Source organism: Hydra viridissima, unplaced genomic scaffold (assembly GCF_058129835.1).
Source record: "Hydra viridissima isolate aposymbiotic clone 2 unplaced genomic scaffold, HvirCarnegie_v1 scaffold_2, whole genome shotgun sequence".
NCBI classification, from domain to species: Eukaryota; Metazoa; Cnidaria; class Hydrozoa; order Anthoathecata; family Hydridae; genus Hydra; species Hydra viridissima.
Window position 1 is genome coordinate 18,118,013 of NW_028324301.1, and position 18,836 is coordinate 18,136,848.

At 28.4% G+C, this 18,836-nt stretch overlaps 1 protein-coding gene across 3 annotated transcripts; it reads left to right on the forward strand.

Moving 5' to 3' along the window:
* The first annotated feature begins 1,150 nt into the window (after nt 1-1,150).
* LOC145184938 (cyclin-dependent kinase 1-like) lies at nt 1,151-10,416 on the forward strand. 3 transcript variants are annotated; one of them, XM_090079302.1, is made up of 9 exons: nt 1,212-1,286; nt 3,128-3,173; nt 3,402-3,490; nt 5,716-5,875; nt 6,014-6,131; nt 6,224-6,394; nt 6,475-6,638; nt 9,549-9,690; nt 9,957-10,416. In XM_090079302.1, the coding sequence occupies exons 3-9, from the start codon at nt 3,418-3,420 to the stop codon at nt 10,071-10,073; spliced, it is 945 nt and encodes a 314-aa protein (XP_089935428.1). In that variant the 5' UTR covers nt 1,212-1,286; nt 3,128-3,173; nt 3,402-3,417; the 3' UTR covers nt 10,074-10,416. The 3 variants fall into 3 exon arrangements, with proteins under 3 accessions (XP_089935427.1, XP_089935428.1, XP_089935429.1); XM_090079301.1 differs by lacking the exon at nt 3,128-3,173 and having other exon boundaries at nt 1,151-1,286; XM_090079303.1 differs by lacking the exons at nt 1,212-1,286; nt 3,128-3,173 and adding an exon at nt 1,448-1,471.
* The last annotated feature ends 8,420 nt before the right edge of the window (nt 10,417-18,836 follow it).

Consider the following 18,836-nt stretch of genomic DNA (forward strand, 5'->3'; position numbering starts at 1 on the left):
GCTACAAATAGGTCAAACAAGGTGGATGTAATGCTAACCTAGAATTATAAATTGTAACTTAGATGGTGCTAAAATTGGGGAAAACAAAAGCCATCTTTCAATTTTGACGAAGGATGAGGAGAATTTAATAGTATTGTATGCAAAAAAAAAAAAAAAACAGATGTCTACAAGGTGAAAAAAAAAAATCTGTATACATTATCTTAAACACTTTAAAGTAACTTATGCATGCTGATAAAAAATTAAAAAATCATCGTTTCTATAGTAAACTCCTAACACAGTAAGAGCAATAAGCACGAAAAAACCTTCATGTTAAAATAAATGACGTTCTGGTATGGTGTAATATATACTAAACGTGTATTTAATGACGATTTAACACTGCAATTTGAGTAAAATCAGTCAATCTAATCTAAACCTTTTTGTAATACAAATTGTTGAGATTGAGTTAAATATTTAGATCAAAGTGTTGCATGGGGTTAAATTAATTGTAGGATGCTGATGGGCCAACTTAAAAAACATTTTTTTGGATATTTATTAATTGAATTTACTTGTAGTTATTATATATTGTTGTTATATTTTCCGTTTCTCATGAAGTTTTGAGTTTTCAATGCTATTTGTTAATTTACACTTGTCATTGATGTTTTTAAATGTGTAGAAAATATCTAAAACTCAATTTACACCTTAAAATGCAGGTCTGGTGTTTCTGCTCATAATCTACACAGCAATAGATTTTTTTAAATGAAACTGAAGCCCTTCCTATTATTCATCATTGCCATATATAGTTTTCATAACTTAATTCTTCACTTTAAAGGTGAATTTTAAGTTTAATGTGAAAATCGACTTAAAATTTAAAAAAAAAAAATTATTATACAATTAGCTTTCAGTGTATAATATAAACCTTTTTCCTTATAATTTGATGACACAAGAACTAAAATTTATTTATTAACATTTTTAGATACACCTATATTTTAAGGTAGAATTACCTGTAATGGTTAAATGTACAGAGTTGTCCTGTTCACAATATTCTTGTTATCACATAGACAATATTTGCTGTTTGTACATGACGTCAAACCATCGGTTTAAATTTTTTGATTTTGGGGGTAAACGAGTTAAAAAAAAAACTTTTTAAAGCTTCAAATCAATGATTGGTTAGACTTGTAAACATCCTAAAACGATTGGCTAAATTTGCAAAAAGCGGTGAACTCTAAATTTTACCTATAAATACGAAAATAATATCTACATTACATATGGTGCCGGGGTAAAACACCAAAGGTAGACTCAATCATCTGGTAAATTTATGTCTTCTTTTCATGACTGATTTATTTACAATTAAACTTTTTATCTTTTCTATTTAATCAAATATTTATTTTAATGACAATCTAGTTAGTGAGATCGTAGTCTGTTCTTATTTAGTAAATGGAAATTACATAAATACCTGACAGGGAATCAGTTAAAATATGCTCATGAGTTATAGGTACCCACATGCTTTACCTTCGTAACATTTTTTAATAATCAAGGAATTTCAAAAAACATTTGTATCAGAGGCAATTTTGCTAACTATAGTTCATGTTGTTTTTTTTGTTTTTTTTTTGTTTCTTTCATTCACAGATTCAGAAGCAGTTGGTAAGCCACCTTCATAAGTCTAGAATGGGAGTTGCACATTTCAGTGTTCAACAAATATGTATTCATCCAAATTAGTATGTTGTGAATAGTATACCTCCGTCTCTATTTCTCCAACTATTGAAAAATGTGTTTGTATATTGATGCTTAATTACATTGATTTTTGGATTCTATTCATTTCACAACTTTATTATATTATGCACTATTGTGTGCTTTGACTTAGTCGAGGAGCCTATTTTTTCTAAGTTAATCTGAATAATAAATCCCTATTAACTTAATAAACCAGATTACACTAAATTGTCTAAAAAACTTTTGGGTTTTTAGACAAAAAACTATAGATATAAAAAACATTTTAGGTAATGCCCCTTACACAGTGTTTAAGTAATAATTGGCATGTTGCCTAACTAATTATATATAAATTTGAGATGGCTAAAAAGACTGTTTATGATGTGATAGCTTGACTACATTATGTGATATTGAAGCAAAGCCTGAGACTGGAGGAACAGTGAAGAATTTTCAAGGGTGTCAAATGCTAAATCCAGTACAATGTAGTTTACTCCATAAGGAAGATGCCCAAAGACTGTTAATAAATAAGCATAATCTAAATGCAGTGAAAAAAGCCAAATCTAGGGTTAGATTTTAAAAATTTCTATTCATAGACATTTTTAAAAGACACCCTATCACTGAGACAATAAGTAACTTTTCTCTTATGAAGAAAGGCCTGTTAATTATTCTACTCTCCTTCTAATAGTAGGACTAATTGCTACATAAGATTCAAGAGGCCTAAGAATATCCCTGAGCTGATAGGTATAGGTTAAGCTATAAGATAGTACCCATCTTTTGGGATGACATTTAAACTTAAGAAAATTACCACCTGTCTATATCAATTCTGGTATAAAAATCAACATAGATGTATATAAACATCCAATAAGCATGTTAAATTATGAATCAGTTCTACCCAGATTATGTTCCAACAGGATGGAGCTCTTTCTCATGAACCCAAAAAGACTTGGGTATTTTAAGGTAAATCTATCAGATTTGAGGAGGGTGGGGCTGGGGACATTTAGTCCAGATTTATAAGTCATAACTTACTAAAAGGCATCTTGGCATACGCAAGAGGAACAAGGATAAATTTTTCAAGAAAATCTATTCCAAGATAAAATAATTCAAAATAAATTCTTCTAAGATAATGTCTGGTCACATTTGTAGGTTAATTTCCTATTATAATCACAAAATGTTTGTCATATTTGTAGTAATTTTATATACAGGATATTACAGATTTTTATTTCACAATCACTTTCAATTAAAATTTGACTTTGTTTTGTTTGAATTTTTGTTTTCACTTTTAATTTATAGTTATACTATACATACTAGTGTATAAGTTGAGACATTAAGCCCTTTAAAATGCATAAAAAAATTTTGTTTAAGAAAAGAACATAAGAAGATTAAAATGTTAATCTGTAATGTACATCTCAACTTTGGTTATAAAATATTAAACTACTCTTTTCAGTTAAAAATAGGAGCTCAACTTATATGCCAGTGTATATGGCATCCAGGTAATTAATTTTACATTGAGATTTAGTTTAAAATTGATTTTTAGTCTTCCAAATTAAATGCTATAGTACTGGTTAAAATTAATGATAGTATATTTGGCAAAAGAAAAACCACTCCGTGCAGGTTTTCTCTTAACAAGACCAAATACAGTTTCTGTAAAGTTTTTTTTATTTATAGATTGCAACTGCTTGAGCCTTAAACAACAAAATTTTATTTATTTGTATTTTTAGATAACTAAGTAGGAAAATGTCTGCCATCTCTTCAAGTTTTCCTGATCAAAAATTAGAAGCTTTTCAAAAATTAGAAAAAATTGGGGAAGGTAAGAAAAATTTACTTTAGTTTATGATAATTTTGTTATATCCTGTTTATAGTTCATACTTTGTTGAAATATAGTTTTGCAGTTAAAATTAAAAAGGTTCTAGACAAAGATTATCTTAGTGGAATCTTTATGTCCCATGTAAATGCTACAAATAAATTAACGATTTACTGAATTTACTTTCTTTTTGCTGAATATGTAAAAATTAACAAAATCGTAATTAACCTGCATATCTGAATTAAGAAAAATTTAAGTATTTAATGTAAATGTTGTAAATAATTGAAATTGCAATGTGCTACTTGCACATGAAATTATTAATTTTGAGGAGTAAGTATAACATCTGTCAAAAATTCTAAAGACTACCTACTAAGATTTTTTTTTTTTTTTTTTTTTTTTTTTTTTGTTTATCAATATAGTTAAAAAAGTGATACATTCATTCCAACACTTTTCTAACATTATGATACCTTCCTTGGAGAATGATTTGTCTAAATCTCAAAAAATTGCTTCAATTTCCTATATGACTTCATTTGTCCCAAATCTCAAAAATCTGTAAAGATAAATTAAAGAATAAATCTGAAAGAAATATTATGTGTTAAAATAATGTACTAGATTTTATCAGAAATGGGTACAAAATTGATCAATGCTGTTAATGTTAACAATCTGTAAGATGATGAAGGTTGATTATTCAAGGTATGCTTTACATCATTTAAAGATGCTAAACATGAGAAAAAGAAACTAAAAAATTACTACATAAAGCATATTTAATTTCATAGGTACAGAAAATTTTGCTTATAGCTATTGCCATATTATAGCATATTGCCATAGATTATTTGACCTATAAGAACATTAAAGCAATATTCAATATACTTCAAATTGATTGACCTTTATGATTCACTTAATCATTGTATCTTAGATATTTTAACATGAGTGGTTTGCAGTCACATAGTTCAAGCTTTTCATGTGCTTGGTGCTTTTGTCGTAAATAACAACATTTAAATCTTAGATAATTAGAGAAGTACTTGTCAAGAATGTTTAAAAAAGTTAAAGCTTAAGCTCAGAACTATCAAGATGCAAAAAGGGAAAATGCCAAGTCTCAAGTAAAAGTTTTCCAAAATTATGAGTTTACCTCTAGCTAATGTTGTTGACAATTTTAATGCATGTTACTGCCTCTTGAATTGCACTCACTTCTATAAATTACCAATAGAATCTTAAAAATTGATAGAAAATGATTCAAGAAGGATTACAAATGAATGACTACCAAAATTAGAAATTGAAACATGTGTTAATGTTTTACCAAAAGTCTCAATTTATTATAGGAAGTTATCAGAACCAATGGAAAGATTTAACTTTAAATTTACTGTGTTGCATGCATTTAATAAACTCTAAGAGTCAGGTTTAGGAATTAATTTGCATAATGATTTTGAAGAACTTGAGAGCATTAATGAATTTGATTCTCTCTATATGTCTTTTAACATCTCAGTTGGTACAACTGTTCAAGTGGTCATCAATCATCACATTCAAATTTCTAACTTCAAGAAATCCTTCTTAGAAAAGTTTAGCAAACGGTCAGTTGAACAAGTCTTTATATTTTTTAGACTTTATATAGACAGAGTTAATATTTCATGCTTTTGTATTACATATTACACCTCAGTTTTTGATATTTTGAAAACAAAATCGATATAAATTTAATTATGATGGCGTTTTATATTCTATTTACCATTAGAAAAATAGTTTTAAATATTCTAAACATTTACTTCCAATTTATTGCCTATGAGTGTGTGTATGAATACTTCATATGAATAAATAAGCCGTAAATTTTATTCAAAGACTTCTTGATAAACAATATTCTTAGTTTTTTTTCACATTTTCAAGCAATTGAATTTTTAAAGAATTCATTGATTTTGCCCTCGTTAATGTCCACATAAAATTGTCCAAAAATAAGCGTGTCCATGTTTTTGTGCAAACATTCTAATGGTTATTACAGGGTGTCACAAAAAGACATGTCTACTCTATTATATAGATTTAAGAAATATAGAATTCTGATTGGCAGATATAGAATTCTGATTTTTTTTAATGTGATTTTCAATTAAAAAATGTTTTTGCATTTCTATTTCATCTATGAAAATTTTACTCTTTTGTTCTTTGTTTGTTGTGGTAAGGTAAAATTAAAATATTTATAGTTTTGCTTAATGTTTAAAATTGGCTATACAATACTGTTCTTTAAATAGGTACATATGGAGTTGTTTACAAAGCAAAAAATCGTATTACTGGTGAGTTAGTAGCCTTAAAAAAAATTCGCTTGGAATGTGATGATGAGGGTTGTCCTTCAACAGCTGTTCGAGAAATTTCTATACTAAAGGAGCTTAGATTTCATCCGTTTATTGTACAGTAAGCTGCCAACTTTTAAACTATAATTATAGCAATTATAAAAATTTTTTACTTTATTAAAGACTTTTTAAATGACATAAGTTTTCTTGTTGGTTTTTTTTTATCACAAGAAAAAATTTAAACAAAGTTCTTTTATAGGTTGTTAGATGTTTTGCATCAAAGTGGGAAACTATATCTTGTTTTTGAATTTTTATTAATGGACTTGAAAAAATATATTGACACTGTTGAAAATTCCATGGACAGAGCCCTTATCAAAGTAAAAATTAGTTAGATTGTTAAAGTTCTTCCAAGTAACTGATTTCAAATTTTGATAGAAAAAAAAGACAACTTTTTTTTTTTCTTTTTTAGAGTTATACCTATCAAATATGCAATGGTATTGATTTTTGTCATGCTCGTCGTATTATTCATCGTGATTTGAAACCGCAGAATCTTCTGATTGATTCTAAAGGATTAATTAAATTAGCTGATTTTGGTTTGGGCAGGGCCTTTGGTATTCCAATAAGAGCTTATACACATGAGGTAAGTAATTCCTAAATTTATTCTGTTCTTTAATTTTAAATTGTAATCAAAATTCAATTTTAATGTTTTTCTTATAAAAGGTTGTAACACTTTGGTACAGATGTCCTGAGGTGTTACTTGGTGGGAAAAGATATTCATGTGGTATTGATACATGGAGCATAGGTTGTATATTTGCTGAGATGGTAAACAAAAAACCAATTTTTCAGGGAGACTCAGAAATTGACGAAATATTTAAGATTTTTCAGTAAGTTTCTTAGTATTTATTGGTGGTCATGTAGATTGTTTAAGTTACTAAATATTTTAGTAAAGTCAATAGTATTAAACACATGGGCAAGGTAGGCTGCAGCTTAGGTCTGCAAAATGTTTTTCATGGTAGAGTGAATGAAGCAATTTCAAAACTAAGGCTTATCAAAAATAAGCTTCACTCTACCATGTTACAAGAAAGATTGAACTGTCTTTCCTTAATGTTGATTGAATCTGATATTCTTGATATTTATTTTTATATTAAATTTTAAATTATTAATTAAAAAAAAGAAGTCTAAAAATGTCACATAAATTTGCTAATTGCTTTATTTCATTTTGAAAAATTTAGAAAAAAATAGAGGGCCCCCTACTTATTCTACCCTAAGGCTCCTGGTGGCCATGAGACAGCCTTGAGAAGCAGTTCAAATTTCATTTGTCTTATGTACAAATATTAGTGGGCCAATAAAGGCAACACATTTACTATCAGTAAATCAAAGGCAACACTGAACATTTTAACATAGAATAACTGTTCAAATATAAAAATACACACCTTTTCCTTAATACTGCCACATTTCTCATGATACGTAGTATAAACAAGTTATTTATATACTTTTTAACTTACAGTCTAAGTCTAATTGTGGTTGCTTGCATCTTTAAAGTGGATTATAGGTACTTTAAGGTATTAAAGTATAAAAGTAATATTTTAATACCATAAAGTACATTTAATACCATAAAGAATATCCACATTAGAATTGCAAGCACATGATCAAAAATCAAGAACATGATCAAATGAAAAACTTTTTAACAATAATAATGGTTACACCAGATTGATCTGTAAGATGATAACTTTTTAACAATAATAATGGTTACACCAGATTGATCTGTAAGATGATAACTTTTTAACAATAATAATGGTTACACCAGATTGATCTGTAAGATGATAACTTTTTAACAATAATAATGGCTACACCAGATTGATCTGTAAGATGATAACTTTTTAACAATAATAATGGTTACACCAGATTGATCTGTAAGATGATAACTTTTTAACAATAATAATGGCTACACCAGATTGATCTGTAAGATAATCTTCTGGTTATGTATTGTAGATGCTGAGGAAATAGAGAAGGAGAATTTCACTTAAAAGTTGCACCAGTTTCTGATATGCTGTGTCATATTTCAAGTCAGATTGTTGCATGATTAATGATATTAGTTATTTCTTATAAGGACACCACATCAGCCTAATAATTATCCTATTAATTTTATAAAATAAAGAAAGATGTTTATTTGAATATAAGATCTTCAAATTCTTACATAACCTTGCATACTAAAAAATTTAGTATGCAAAATAATGCAAAAACAAATCCATTTTTGTAATTAAATGTTACCGTAGTGGCATTCCACATGGCTTAGAACTCAAAGAGTTGAGCTCTGCATTCATGTTTTGATGCTGGTTAATTTGTATGTTCAATTTTAATGCTTCATTAAAAGGTGCTGAATTTTTTTTTTTTTTTTTTTTTTTTTTTTTTTGTTTTAAATGTTTGTTTAGTAATTTTTTTAAAAATTATGTTAATTCTTGGCATTTGAAGCAACATCAAAAATTGGGTTATTTAAATTGGCTATTACATTCAAAATAATATAAACACATAATGTTAAATTGTTAATGCTTTATTATGTGAAGCATTAATGATCTAAGATTACAGAAAGCATACTTATTATGACATTTTAACTGACATTTTTAAGGGTAAAAAGGTCTGATGAAAAATATAAAAATATATGGTCTGGATAGCCATTTTAATGGATACTAGTTGGCTGCTACTATGTTTTAGGTCTGTTAAGTTAAAATTTGGACTAAAAATTTTAAAAATCAACTGGAGAAAAAATATTTCTCATATCTCAAAATAACAATATTTCTGGGAAAAGTTAATCAAAGTAATTTTAATTTATGCAACTATAGCAATTTAAACCTGTACATCTAGATTTTAATAGAAAAAGATAATAAAGTTGCTTAATTTTTAAATTGCCAATATAATATTTGTAGTATTAGTAAAAATGAATTGGTTTGTTCTACAATCTTTAATCAACAAAATTCAAATGACACTTATGTTTCTCACCCTATTATAAAGGAAATTGTTTAACTATTTAGGATAAAATTATTTTCATTTATACATTTTTACTTAGTCACAAAAAAAATTTTGTCAAGCATAAACTAAAAATAGCATCATAAAAGTTATAATCAGTTATATACTTGTTTGTTTATAAGATATTTAATAAATGACATTTCCCAAGTGGATATTATGAACTAATTATGTATTATTGCAGAAGCTAAGTTATATGCAGACAAATACCAATAGTTAATAGTATTTAGACAACAATATCGTCTTATCCTTGCCCTTACTGTCTCATCACAGAACTTTCAGCTTTAAAAAGAATGAGTTGTGGAATATTGTATTACAACTAGGTAAGTTTCACTTGACACCTAAACATTCATAAACTCAGAACCCTGTTTAAAGTTACTGACCTCATCGATACTCTTATGGTTCATGTTACATTAGAACATATTGAATACTGTCTCAACTCTATTGAGACAATGGATTTGGTCTTAGTGTTAATAATTAGCAGATCTAACATGAGTTTATCAAATTTAAAATCAATTTAAAATTGACCTGTTGACAGATGCTATCTAGGGAGAAAGGCTAATGAACGTTGTTGTAGAGTTTTATTCAATGGACTTGTAAATAAAATAATTATTTATATTCATATGTAAACCTATTTGATAACTGTTTCACATTGCTCTTGCTTTTAAATTTAAATTAGTGTATATGGTGCATTTTCATTTTGTATGCTACAGAATATTTCTTATTAAAGATGTCACTCTCCTATGGAACTAATCTTAGATTAAAATGTTTAGAGTACTTGGTACACCAGATAATGAAACATGGGAAGGAGTTGAGGAATTACCAGAGTATAAATCTGCATTTCCTAAGTGGAAAGCAAAAGATTTACAAAAAATGTTGCCAGGCTTAGAACCAGCTGGTATTGATCTTCTTAAGGTATTATTTATTTCTCTAGATTTTATGTTATTGTTTGGAATTACACCTACGTTTGTTATCTGAGTAGATAATTATCAAATTTGTGCCTGTTATGGATTAAAATGCTTCAATAAATTAAAGGGCTCGGTGGAAAAAGTACATCATTTAAATTTTGCAGTTTTGGGAAAAATGAGTTTAAAGTTTATTTTACTTCCAAATATCATCAAAATAGCTTTGACCGATATATCTAAGCTACTTGCGTATTTTTCCTAACTCCTTATTTTTAGAAATTTCTAATATATAATCCTGCTGATCGGATATCAGCTCGGAAAGCTATGAAGCACCCGTATTTTTTTGATTTCGATCCAACAACGCTACCTCAACCCCCTGAAGAAATACTGTAATATTATTATTATTATTATTAATTTTTTTTTCGTTTTGGTATTCAGTGAAGAAAGGCAAGCGAAGAAATTCGGGTTTTTCTTTATATATGTATTTTACTCAATCAATTTTTGAGATTTTGCTTTGTATTTTACAATAACTATATTTTAATAGATGGATCATATTTGATGCAAGAGCAATATTTTGTAAATTCGAATAATATCTTTTTGGTTGAACTAACAATATTATTTTAATTAAAGCTCATGCCCTGTGAATATACGAACCTGATATGTATACGAATACTGGTATATTTTTTTAACAAAAATTTAGTTGTTAAAAAAATTGAAGAAAATCGTTTAAAGTTTTTGTTTCTTTTGTATTATATTCGTATTATGAATGTATTTTTGATATAAACTGCTTCTTTCTCTTCTCTCTCTTTTTCTCTCTCTCTCTTTCTCTCTTCCTTTGATATTGTAAGTTGATTTTTTTAACACAAAAATTTTAACTTATGCGTAAAATAACGTAAGTAGAACTTAGCTGTCATTTTATAATCATGGATAAATTTCTTAAGCATCAGTGTTGTCTTTTATAATCATGGATAAATTTCTTAAGCATCAGTGTTGTCTTTTATATCATGGATAAATTTCTTAAGCATCAGTGTTGTCTTTAACAAATAGTAACAAAAAAAAAAAAAAAAAACCTCTTCATCAGTCACAATTATTTATTATTTTATATGTACGAAGCAATAAGATTCCAGAAATAAAATTGCGATACCTCAAATACCTTATGCTTATAATCGCTTTATATTAAAAGGGCGTATATCAAGTTTTTTATCAACAAGAGTTTGGATATGGTTTTATATTGTTTGAAGATGGTCACGATGATTAATGTTAAAAGGGAGTTTCTGTCTCCATAACGATACAATAAATTAGCAAACAGTTTCTGTTAAAGTGGCGTACGTCAATATTTGGTGTTTGTTAAAAGGTCATGAGTCCGCTAGAAATGCCAGATGAAGCTAGGTGTTATGGTGTGTGGTAGGCTGTGACAATTCCCGTTTTCCGGGAAACGAAAGCGGGAATTTCCGGGAACGGGATTCATTTCCCGGACTTGGAAAAAAACGGGAACGGGAATTCCCGTTCCCGTATTTTAAAAAGCGGGAACGGGAAAATCCCGTTCCTGTTCCCGTTTTTCACCTGGAACGTCTAATATTTCCTGGTTTTTTTTCCTGCTTTTTTTTTTTCTTTTTTTTTCCTGGTTATATAATTTTTTTTTTTTTTTTGTGGTTTATTTTGGTTTAGGTGTTTGTTTTTTTTTGGATTCTTTTTTATTTTTTTTTTTTTTATTTTTTAAATTTATTAACTTAACAACATAGAAGATTTTTACAACATAGAAGACACACAGGGGAGTTTTAATAAAAGCTATGTACCTAAAAAAAAAAAAGGAAAAAAGGTTAATTCTAACTAATAACTTATATTCAAAGGAAAATAAGGTAATTAACAAGAAAGATACCAAAGATATGAAGAAAGTTAGTAAAGAAAAGACGCAAGTTAGCAAAGAAAAGAAGAAATTAGAAAAGAAAAGAAAAAAGTTAATAAAGAAAAGAAGAAAGTTAGTAAAGAAAAGACGAAAGTTAGTAAAGAAAAGAAGAAGTTAGTAAAGAAAAGAAAAAAGTTAATAAAGAAAAGACGAAAGTTAGTAAAGAAAAGAAGAAGTTAGTAAAGAAATAAAGAAGTTAGTAAAGAAAAGAAAAAAGTTAATAAAGAAAAGAAGAAAGTTAGTAAAGAAAAGACGAAAGTTAGTAAAGAAAAGACGAAAGTTAGTAAAGAAAAGAAGAAGTTAGTAAAGAAAAGAAAAAATTAGTAAAGAAACGAAGAAAGTTAGTAAAGAAAAGAAGAAAGTTAGTAAAGAAAAGAAGAAGTTAGTAAAGAAAAGAAAAAAGTTAATAAAGAAAAGAAGAAAGTTAGTAAAGAAAAGACGAAAGTTAGTAAAGAAAAGAAGAAATTAGTAAAGAAAAGAAGAAATTAGTAAAGAAAAGAAGAAGTTAGTAAAGAAAAGAAGAAATTAGTAAAGAAACGAAGAAATTAGTAAAGAAAAGAAGAAAGTTAGTAAAGAAACGAAGAAAGTTAGTAAAGAAAAGAAGAAAGTTAGTAAAGAAAAGAAGAAGTTAGTAAAGAAAAGACGAAAGTTAGTAAAGAAAAGACGAAAGTTAGTAAAGAAAAGACGAAAGTTAGTAAAGAAAAGAAGAAGTTAGTAAAGAAAAGAAAAAAGTTAATAAAGAAAAGACGAAAGTTAGTAAAGAAAAGAAGAAGTTAGTAAAGAAAAGAAGAAGTTAGTAAAGAAATAAAGAAGTTAGTAAAGAAAAGAAAAAAGTTAATAAAGAAAAGAAGAAAGTTAGTAAAGAAAAGAAGAAATTAGTAAAGAAAAGAAGAAATTAGTAAAGAAAAGAAGAAGTTAGTAAAGAAAAGAAGAAATTAGTAAAGAAACGAAGAAATTAGTAAAGAAAAGAAGAAAGTTAGTAAAGAAACGAAGAAAGTTAGTAAAGAAAAGAAGAAAGTTAGTAAAGAAAAGAAGAAGTTAGTAAAGAAAAGAAAAAAGTTAATAAAGAAAAGAAGAAAGTTAGTAAAGAAAAGAAGAAATTAGTAAAGAAAAGAAGAAATTAGTAAAGAAAAGAAGAAGTTAGTAAAGAAAAGAAGAAATTAGTAAAGAAACGAAGAAATTAGTAAAGAAAAGAAGAAAGTTAGTAAAGAAACGAAGAAAGTTAGTAAAGAAAAGAAGAAAGTTAGTAAAGAAAAGAAGAAGTTAGTAAAGAAAAGACGAAAGTTAGTAAAGAAAAGACGAAAGTTAGTAAAGAAAAGAAGAAGTTAGTAAAGAAAAGAAAAAAGTTAATAAAGAAAAGACGAAAGTTAGTAAAGAAAAGAAGAAGTTAGTAAAGAAAAGAAGAAGTTAGTAAAGAAATAAAGAAGTTAGTAAAGAAAAGAAAAAAGTTAATAAAGAAAAGAAGAAAGTTAGTAAAGAAAAGACGAAAGTTAGTAAAGAAAAGACGAAAGTTAGTAAAGAAAAGAAGAAGTTAGTAAAGAAAAGAAAAAATTAGTAAAGAAAAGACGAAAGTTAGTAAAGAAAAGACGAAAGTTAGTAAAGAAAAGACGAAAGTTAGTAAAGAAAAGAAGAAGTTAGTAAAGAAAAGAAAAAAGTTAATAAAGAAAAGACGAAAGTTAGTAAAGAAAAGAAGAAGTTAGTAAAGAAAAGAAGAAGTTAGTAAAGAAATAAAGAAGTTAGTAAAGAAAAGAAAAAAGTTAATAAAGAAAAGAAGAAAGTTAGTAAAGAAAAGAAGAAATTAGTAAAGAAAAGAAGAAATTAGTAAAGAAAAGAAGAAGTTAGTAAAGAAAAGAAGAAATTAGTAAAGAAACGAAGAAATTAGTAAAGAAAAGAAGAAAGTTAGTAAAGAAACGAAGAAAGTTAGTAAAGAAAAGAAGAAAGTTAGTAAAGAAAAGAAGAAGTTAGTAAAGAAAAGACGAAAGTTAGTAAAGAAAAGACGAAAGTTAGTAAAGAAAAGACGAAAGTTAGTAAAGAAAAGAAGAAGTTAGTAAAGAAAAGAAAAAAGTTAATAAAGAAAAGACGAAAGTTAGTAAAGAAAAGACGAAAGTTAGTAAAGAAAAGAAGAAGTTAGTAAAGAAATAAAGAAGTTAGTAAAGAAAAGAAAAAAGTTAATAAAGAAAAGAAGAAAGTTAGTAAAGAAAAGACGAAAGTTAGTAAAGAAAAGACGAAAGTTAGTAAAGAAAAGAAGAAGTTAGTAAAGAAAAGAAAAAATTAGTAAAGAAACGAAGAAAGTTAGTAAAGAAAAGAAGAAAGTTAGTAAAGAAAAGAAGAAGTTAGTAAAGAAAAGAAAAAAGTTAATAAAGAAAAGAAGAAAGTTAGTAAAGAAAAGACGAAAGTTAGTAAAGAAAAGAAGAAATTAGTAAAGAAAAGAAGAAATTAGTAAAGAAAAGAAGAAGTTAGTAAAGAAAAGAAGAAATTAGTAAAGAAACGAAGAAATTAGTAAAGAAAAGAAGAAAGTTAGTAAAGAAACGAAGAAAGTTAGTAAAGAAAAGAAGAAAGTTAGTAAAGAAAAGAAGAAGTTAGTAAAGAAAAGACGAAAGTTAGTAAAGAAACGAAGAAAGTTAGTAAAGAAAAGAAGAAGTTAGTAAAGAAAAGAAGAAAGTTAGTAAAGAAAAGAAGAAATTAGTAAAGAAACGAAGAAATTAGTAAAGAAAAGAAGAAAGTTAGTAAAGAAACGAAGAAAGTTAGTAAAGAAAAGAAGAAAGTTAGTAAAGAAAAGAAGAAAGTTAGTAAGGAAAAGAAGAAAGTTAGCAAAGAAAAGAAGAAAGTTAGCAAAGAAACGAAGACAGTAAACTACTTAAAAAAATTATAATTAGGTCTTAAACCTAATTATAATTTTAAATTATTATAATATTTATATATATTTACCTTATAGTTATAGTAGTTTGTTCCTAGTATTAGTACCAAATTTATAACAAATCTTAAAATCTTAAAATAAACGGGAATATATGCGCGCAAATCATAAAATAGCGGGAATCCCGTAAAAAAGCGGGAAACTTGGTAAAATGCGGGAAACTTGTAAAAATACGGCTTTTCCCGTATTTCTTATATTATATTATAATATATAAATATATATATTATAATATATAAATAGATAAATATGTATATATATAATATATAAATATATATATTATATATATATATAATATATATATAATATATATATATTATATCATAATATATAAATATATATATATTATATATTATAATATAATAATTACGGGAAAACCCCGTAACATCGAATGACGTACGGGAACAGGAACGGGAATTTCCTGTTCCCGTATTTTATTTATTACGGGAACAGGATCCCGTTCCCGTATTTTAAATACCAAAAGCAGGAACAGGATCCCGCTCCCGTAGTTCCCGTAAATACGGGAACTTGGCGCACTCTAGTGTGTGGTATGAACTAGGGAATGTCATCGGATCTCGTTCAGCTGCCGAACGGGTAATTTCAAATATTTTGGGTTCCGAACCCGTTCGGAACCCAAAATATAGGCTCGTTAAATAATCTATATCCCGAGCACCCGAAACAATGACCGAATGGCTCAACGGGCAAAGACAGCCGATTTTAATTTTAAAATTACAGCCTTTCTCACATAGTTTTAAGAAACAGAAAAGAAAATAATTATGAAAACAATGTTGCTCTACAATCTCTTTCGGTGGTTTTAACTTACCTTAGATCTTTTGGTAACAAACGGTGTCTGATACCTGTTCGGGTTGGGTCTCGTTTGGTTCCTATCGGGACCCTGACATTCCATAGTAAAAACCTAGGTCTAAATAAGTGAAACTAGAGTTCCGTCTGTTTAACGAGGAATCTGTTTTGTTTGTTTGTCTTTAGTGTTTTGTTTGTTTTTTTTTGGTGGTGGTGGGGGGGGGGGGGGGAATCCTAAGACATTCCTCGAACGCTCTTTTCTATAACACTCATTCTGTGGTTTATTCCACTAATGAACTATCGTTTTTTTTGTGTGTGTTTTAAGGTGTTAAACTGTTTGTAATGGAAGAGTTTATAAGTGGAAGTCCTATGAAGAGAAAAGGTCTTGCCAAGAAAGTACCGATAAAAAAAAAAGCGTAAATAATGGACATTGAGAATATGATGAACTAAATCCCAGTTTAACATCTAGAATACTACAACACTATCAGGAGTGGACTATCAACTGAAGCAGCAATTGATAATAGTGATATTGATCAAGAATTGAGTGATGATTAGCTATTATAATTATTATTTTTATGCTACGTTTGCTGTTTTTTGCCTTGAAATCTTTTGTAATATTTACAAAAACATGTTAAAGATGTGTTGCACTCATCATTAAACTTACTATAAACCTTAAAAACTTGATTAATCATTTTCATTCAAATGTTTTATTTATTTTTAAATTTTTGTTAAAAGGGCAATTTTTTAGATTTTTTTGAATTTAATTACTTAAAAAGTACCTCGTGATCGATTCTTTCTCGTGTATGGGAAGAGATGGCTATGAAAAGAGGACTTATTGTAGATGCATTTGCTTATTGTGAGCTGTACCCTCTCCGTAATAGTATTAAAGAACACGAGTACAAAAAAGGGGAAGCATTCCGCAATAATGACGAATTTCAGCAAGGAGATGTAAATTTCCTGTTACTTAGAAAAATCATTCCATCTCCAAAAAAGGATTCAAACTCAGCTCACACGAAACCTTGTTCCGCAAACATAATAAGCACTGAAATATTAAAAAGCTGAAGAAAAAAAGAAAGAAAAATAAACCAAAAAATAGGAAATCTCAGGATGTGCTTTCCAATCCAATACTAGCAAGTGACTCAAAGAAGAAGAAATTCTCGTCCAATAAAATACCAGCACGTAATTCGAAGAAGAGAATACTCTCTTCTAATCAAATGCTATCAAGTGATTTGAAGAAGAAGAAATTCTCCAGCTTTCGTTTAAAATCATTGATCAATTCGCTGGAACCAAGTTCATCGAATGTTAATAACCATAATAGCAAAAAAGTAACTCACTTTGTGTGTGTGTGGTGTGGCATGGTTGGATTAATTAGAAATATTGGCTTCAATTCATTTCTTGTTATGTGATTCTATATCATTCAGTTTTCGGTATGAAGTAAAAACCAGAGCTGTGGATTCGGAGTCATGGAGTCGGAGTCGGAGTCGGAGCTCATTTTGGCTGGAATCGGAGTTGGAGTCGGAAAAATTGTACCGACTCCGACTCCAGTTAAAAAAAAATCTTTCAAAGCTTCTTAATTTTCATATGGATTTTGTAGATGTTACTCATTAAAATATTTTATGTTTTGTCAGTTTAAAGCACAAGTATCAAACTCTAGCCCTCCAGTTGTTACAAAAATACAAGTCCCAGGATGCTCTGATAGCTATAGGATATTCAGGCATAATCGGAATTGTAGTTTGCAACAACTGGAGGGCAAGGAGTTTGACATGTTATTTTGCTGTTTATCACTAAGAATCATAAATCACCTCCTTTGCGCTCTCCTCTACCAACCCCTAAAATTAGATAACTTCATGATGCTTAACCCCCGACCTAAACTGTCTGACACTGTGCTGCATATTCTTTGTTGAAAGCTAGGCGTGTCACCACCAAGCACAAAAGAGCTGCTTTACAGACTGTAAGTATCCAATTAACTTTGAATTAGAAATACCGTTAGTATTCAATTAATTTTGTTTCTCTGGAGAGAGAGAGAGAGTATTAGAAAATTAGTGATTGAAGAAGCTGTTAAACAAAAAGAAGAACTTAAAGAATCTCTCAAGGGATGCTTTGTGTTTCTTAACAGAGTGAACTATTTTGCAATCAATGTCCCATTTGTTTTTGAAAAAAATGAAGTAGTTAGCAAGACATTGGGAGTAAAAGTCACCAAAGCTAATTACACCAGCGAATTTCTCCAGGTCTTGGTGGAAAAGATTCTTCAAGAATATGAACTTAAAGAAGAACAAGTTCTTTCTGTCCAACTGACAATATTTCAAACATGATTTTGACAAAATTCATGATTTTATTAGTGACTACATTAGAGTTTATTGCATAAAAAGAGTTTAGAAAAGTTGTTTGTTCATTATTTTCTAATAAATACTGCTTAAAGCACTAAGTGGTTGGATTATTTGTATCATGGTGATGAAATAGCCAATGTTAACATTTTTACTACAGTAAATTTGTAGTTAAAATTTGGTTACTTATGAGGAGTCGGAGTCGGTCCATGATAAAATCAAGGAGTCGGAGTCGGAACAGTAGCTTACCGACTCCATAGCCCTGGTTAAAACTTGTCACCTCTGACAACATCAAAGCAGAAAAAGTAGCGAAAAAAACAGCTCCTTATTGTACACAACTTTTATATTCAAATTAATTTTCTTTAACTTTTTTTAAAAAAGTTTTCTTAACATAAAGTTTTTTTATTTCTTGAAAAATTTGTATTCTCTGACCTACACTTTTTTAACAAAAACTGATTCAAGTGTACTGTGAGTTTTAATTAACCCACCCCCTTCAAGTTTCCGGCATATTTTTGGCATAAAGACAATCATGTCAAAAAGAATATATACCTTTTAATAGATAAAGTAGGTAACCATTACATTTTGCTAGCGTCCATGCCTTTTACGCGTCACGTTCCAACTTTAAAGGTGAGTTTCCACTCATCCGTTTTTGCTACGGGAAAGGGAAAGGGATAGGAAAATTAATTACTTGAGCATGTGCAGTGATTAATTTTCAAAACTAAATTACAAACTGCGCACGCTCACGTGATTAATTTTTCTTTCCCTTTCCTTTTCCCGTAGCAAAAACGGATGAGTGGAAACTCACCTTTATAAGTAAATTGCTCAACTGTTATAAAAAGTGGTTTAGAACTTTGAATAATTTGAATCTTAAAATATGTAGGAGATAATGCTCTTTAGAGACTTAGATAATATAAAACTCAAATTCTCTTCAGTTTTAACCTAGATGAGGTATACATTAAAAAAAAAAAAGGGTTTACGTTTTTTCGGCCACTTCAAAAATTTTCGTATTCTATTTTATATTATGCAGGTGCGGATCTAAGGAGTGGCCATTGTGGCAACGGCCACATAGTTTAAATTTAACGGCAGCCACGTTAGTTTTGGGTTGTTTCGCTTAAAGAATATTTCCAAAAATTTTAATTCGTCTGCCGTATTTTACGGATTTTGGCTATAGAGATTCCTGCCATGGCCACAACAGTTCTTATTATACGTTACCG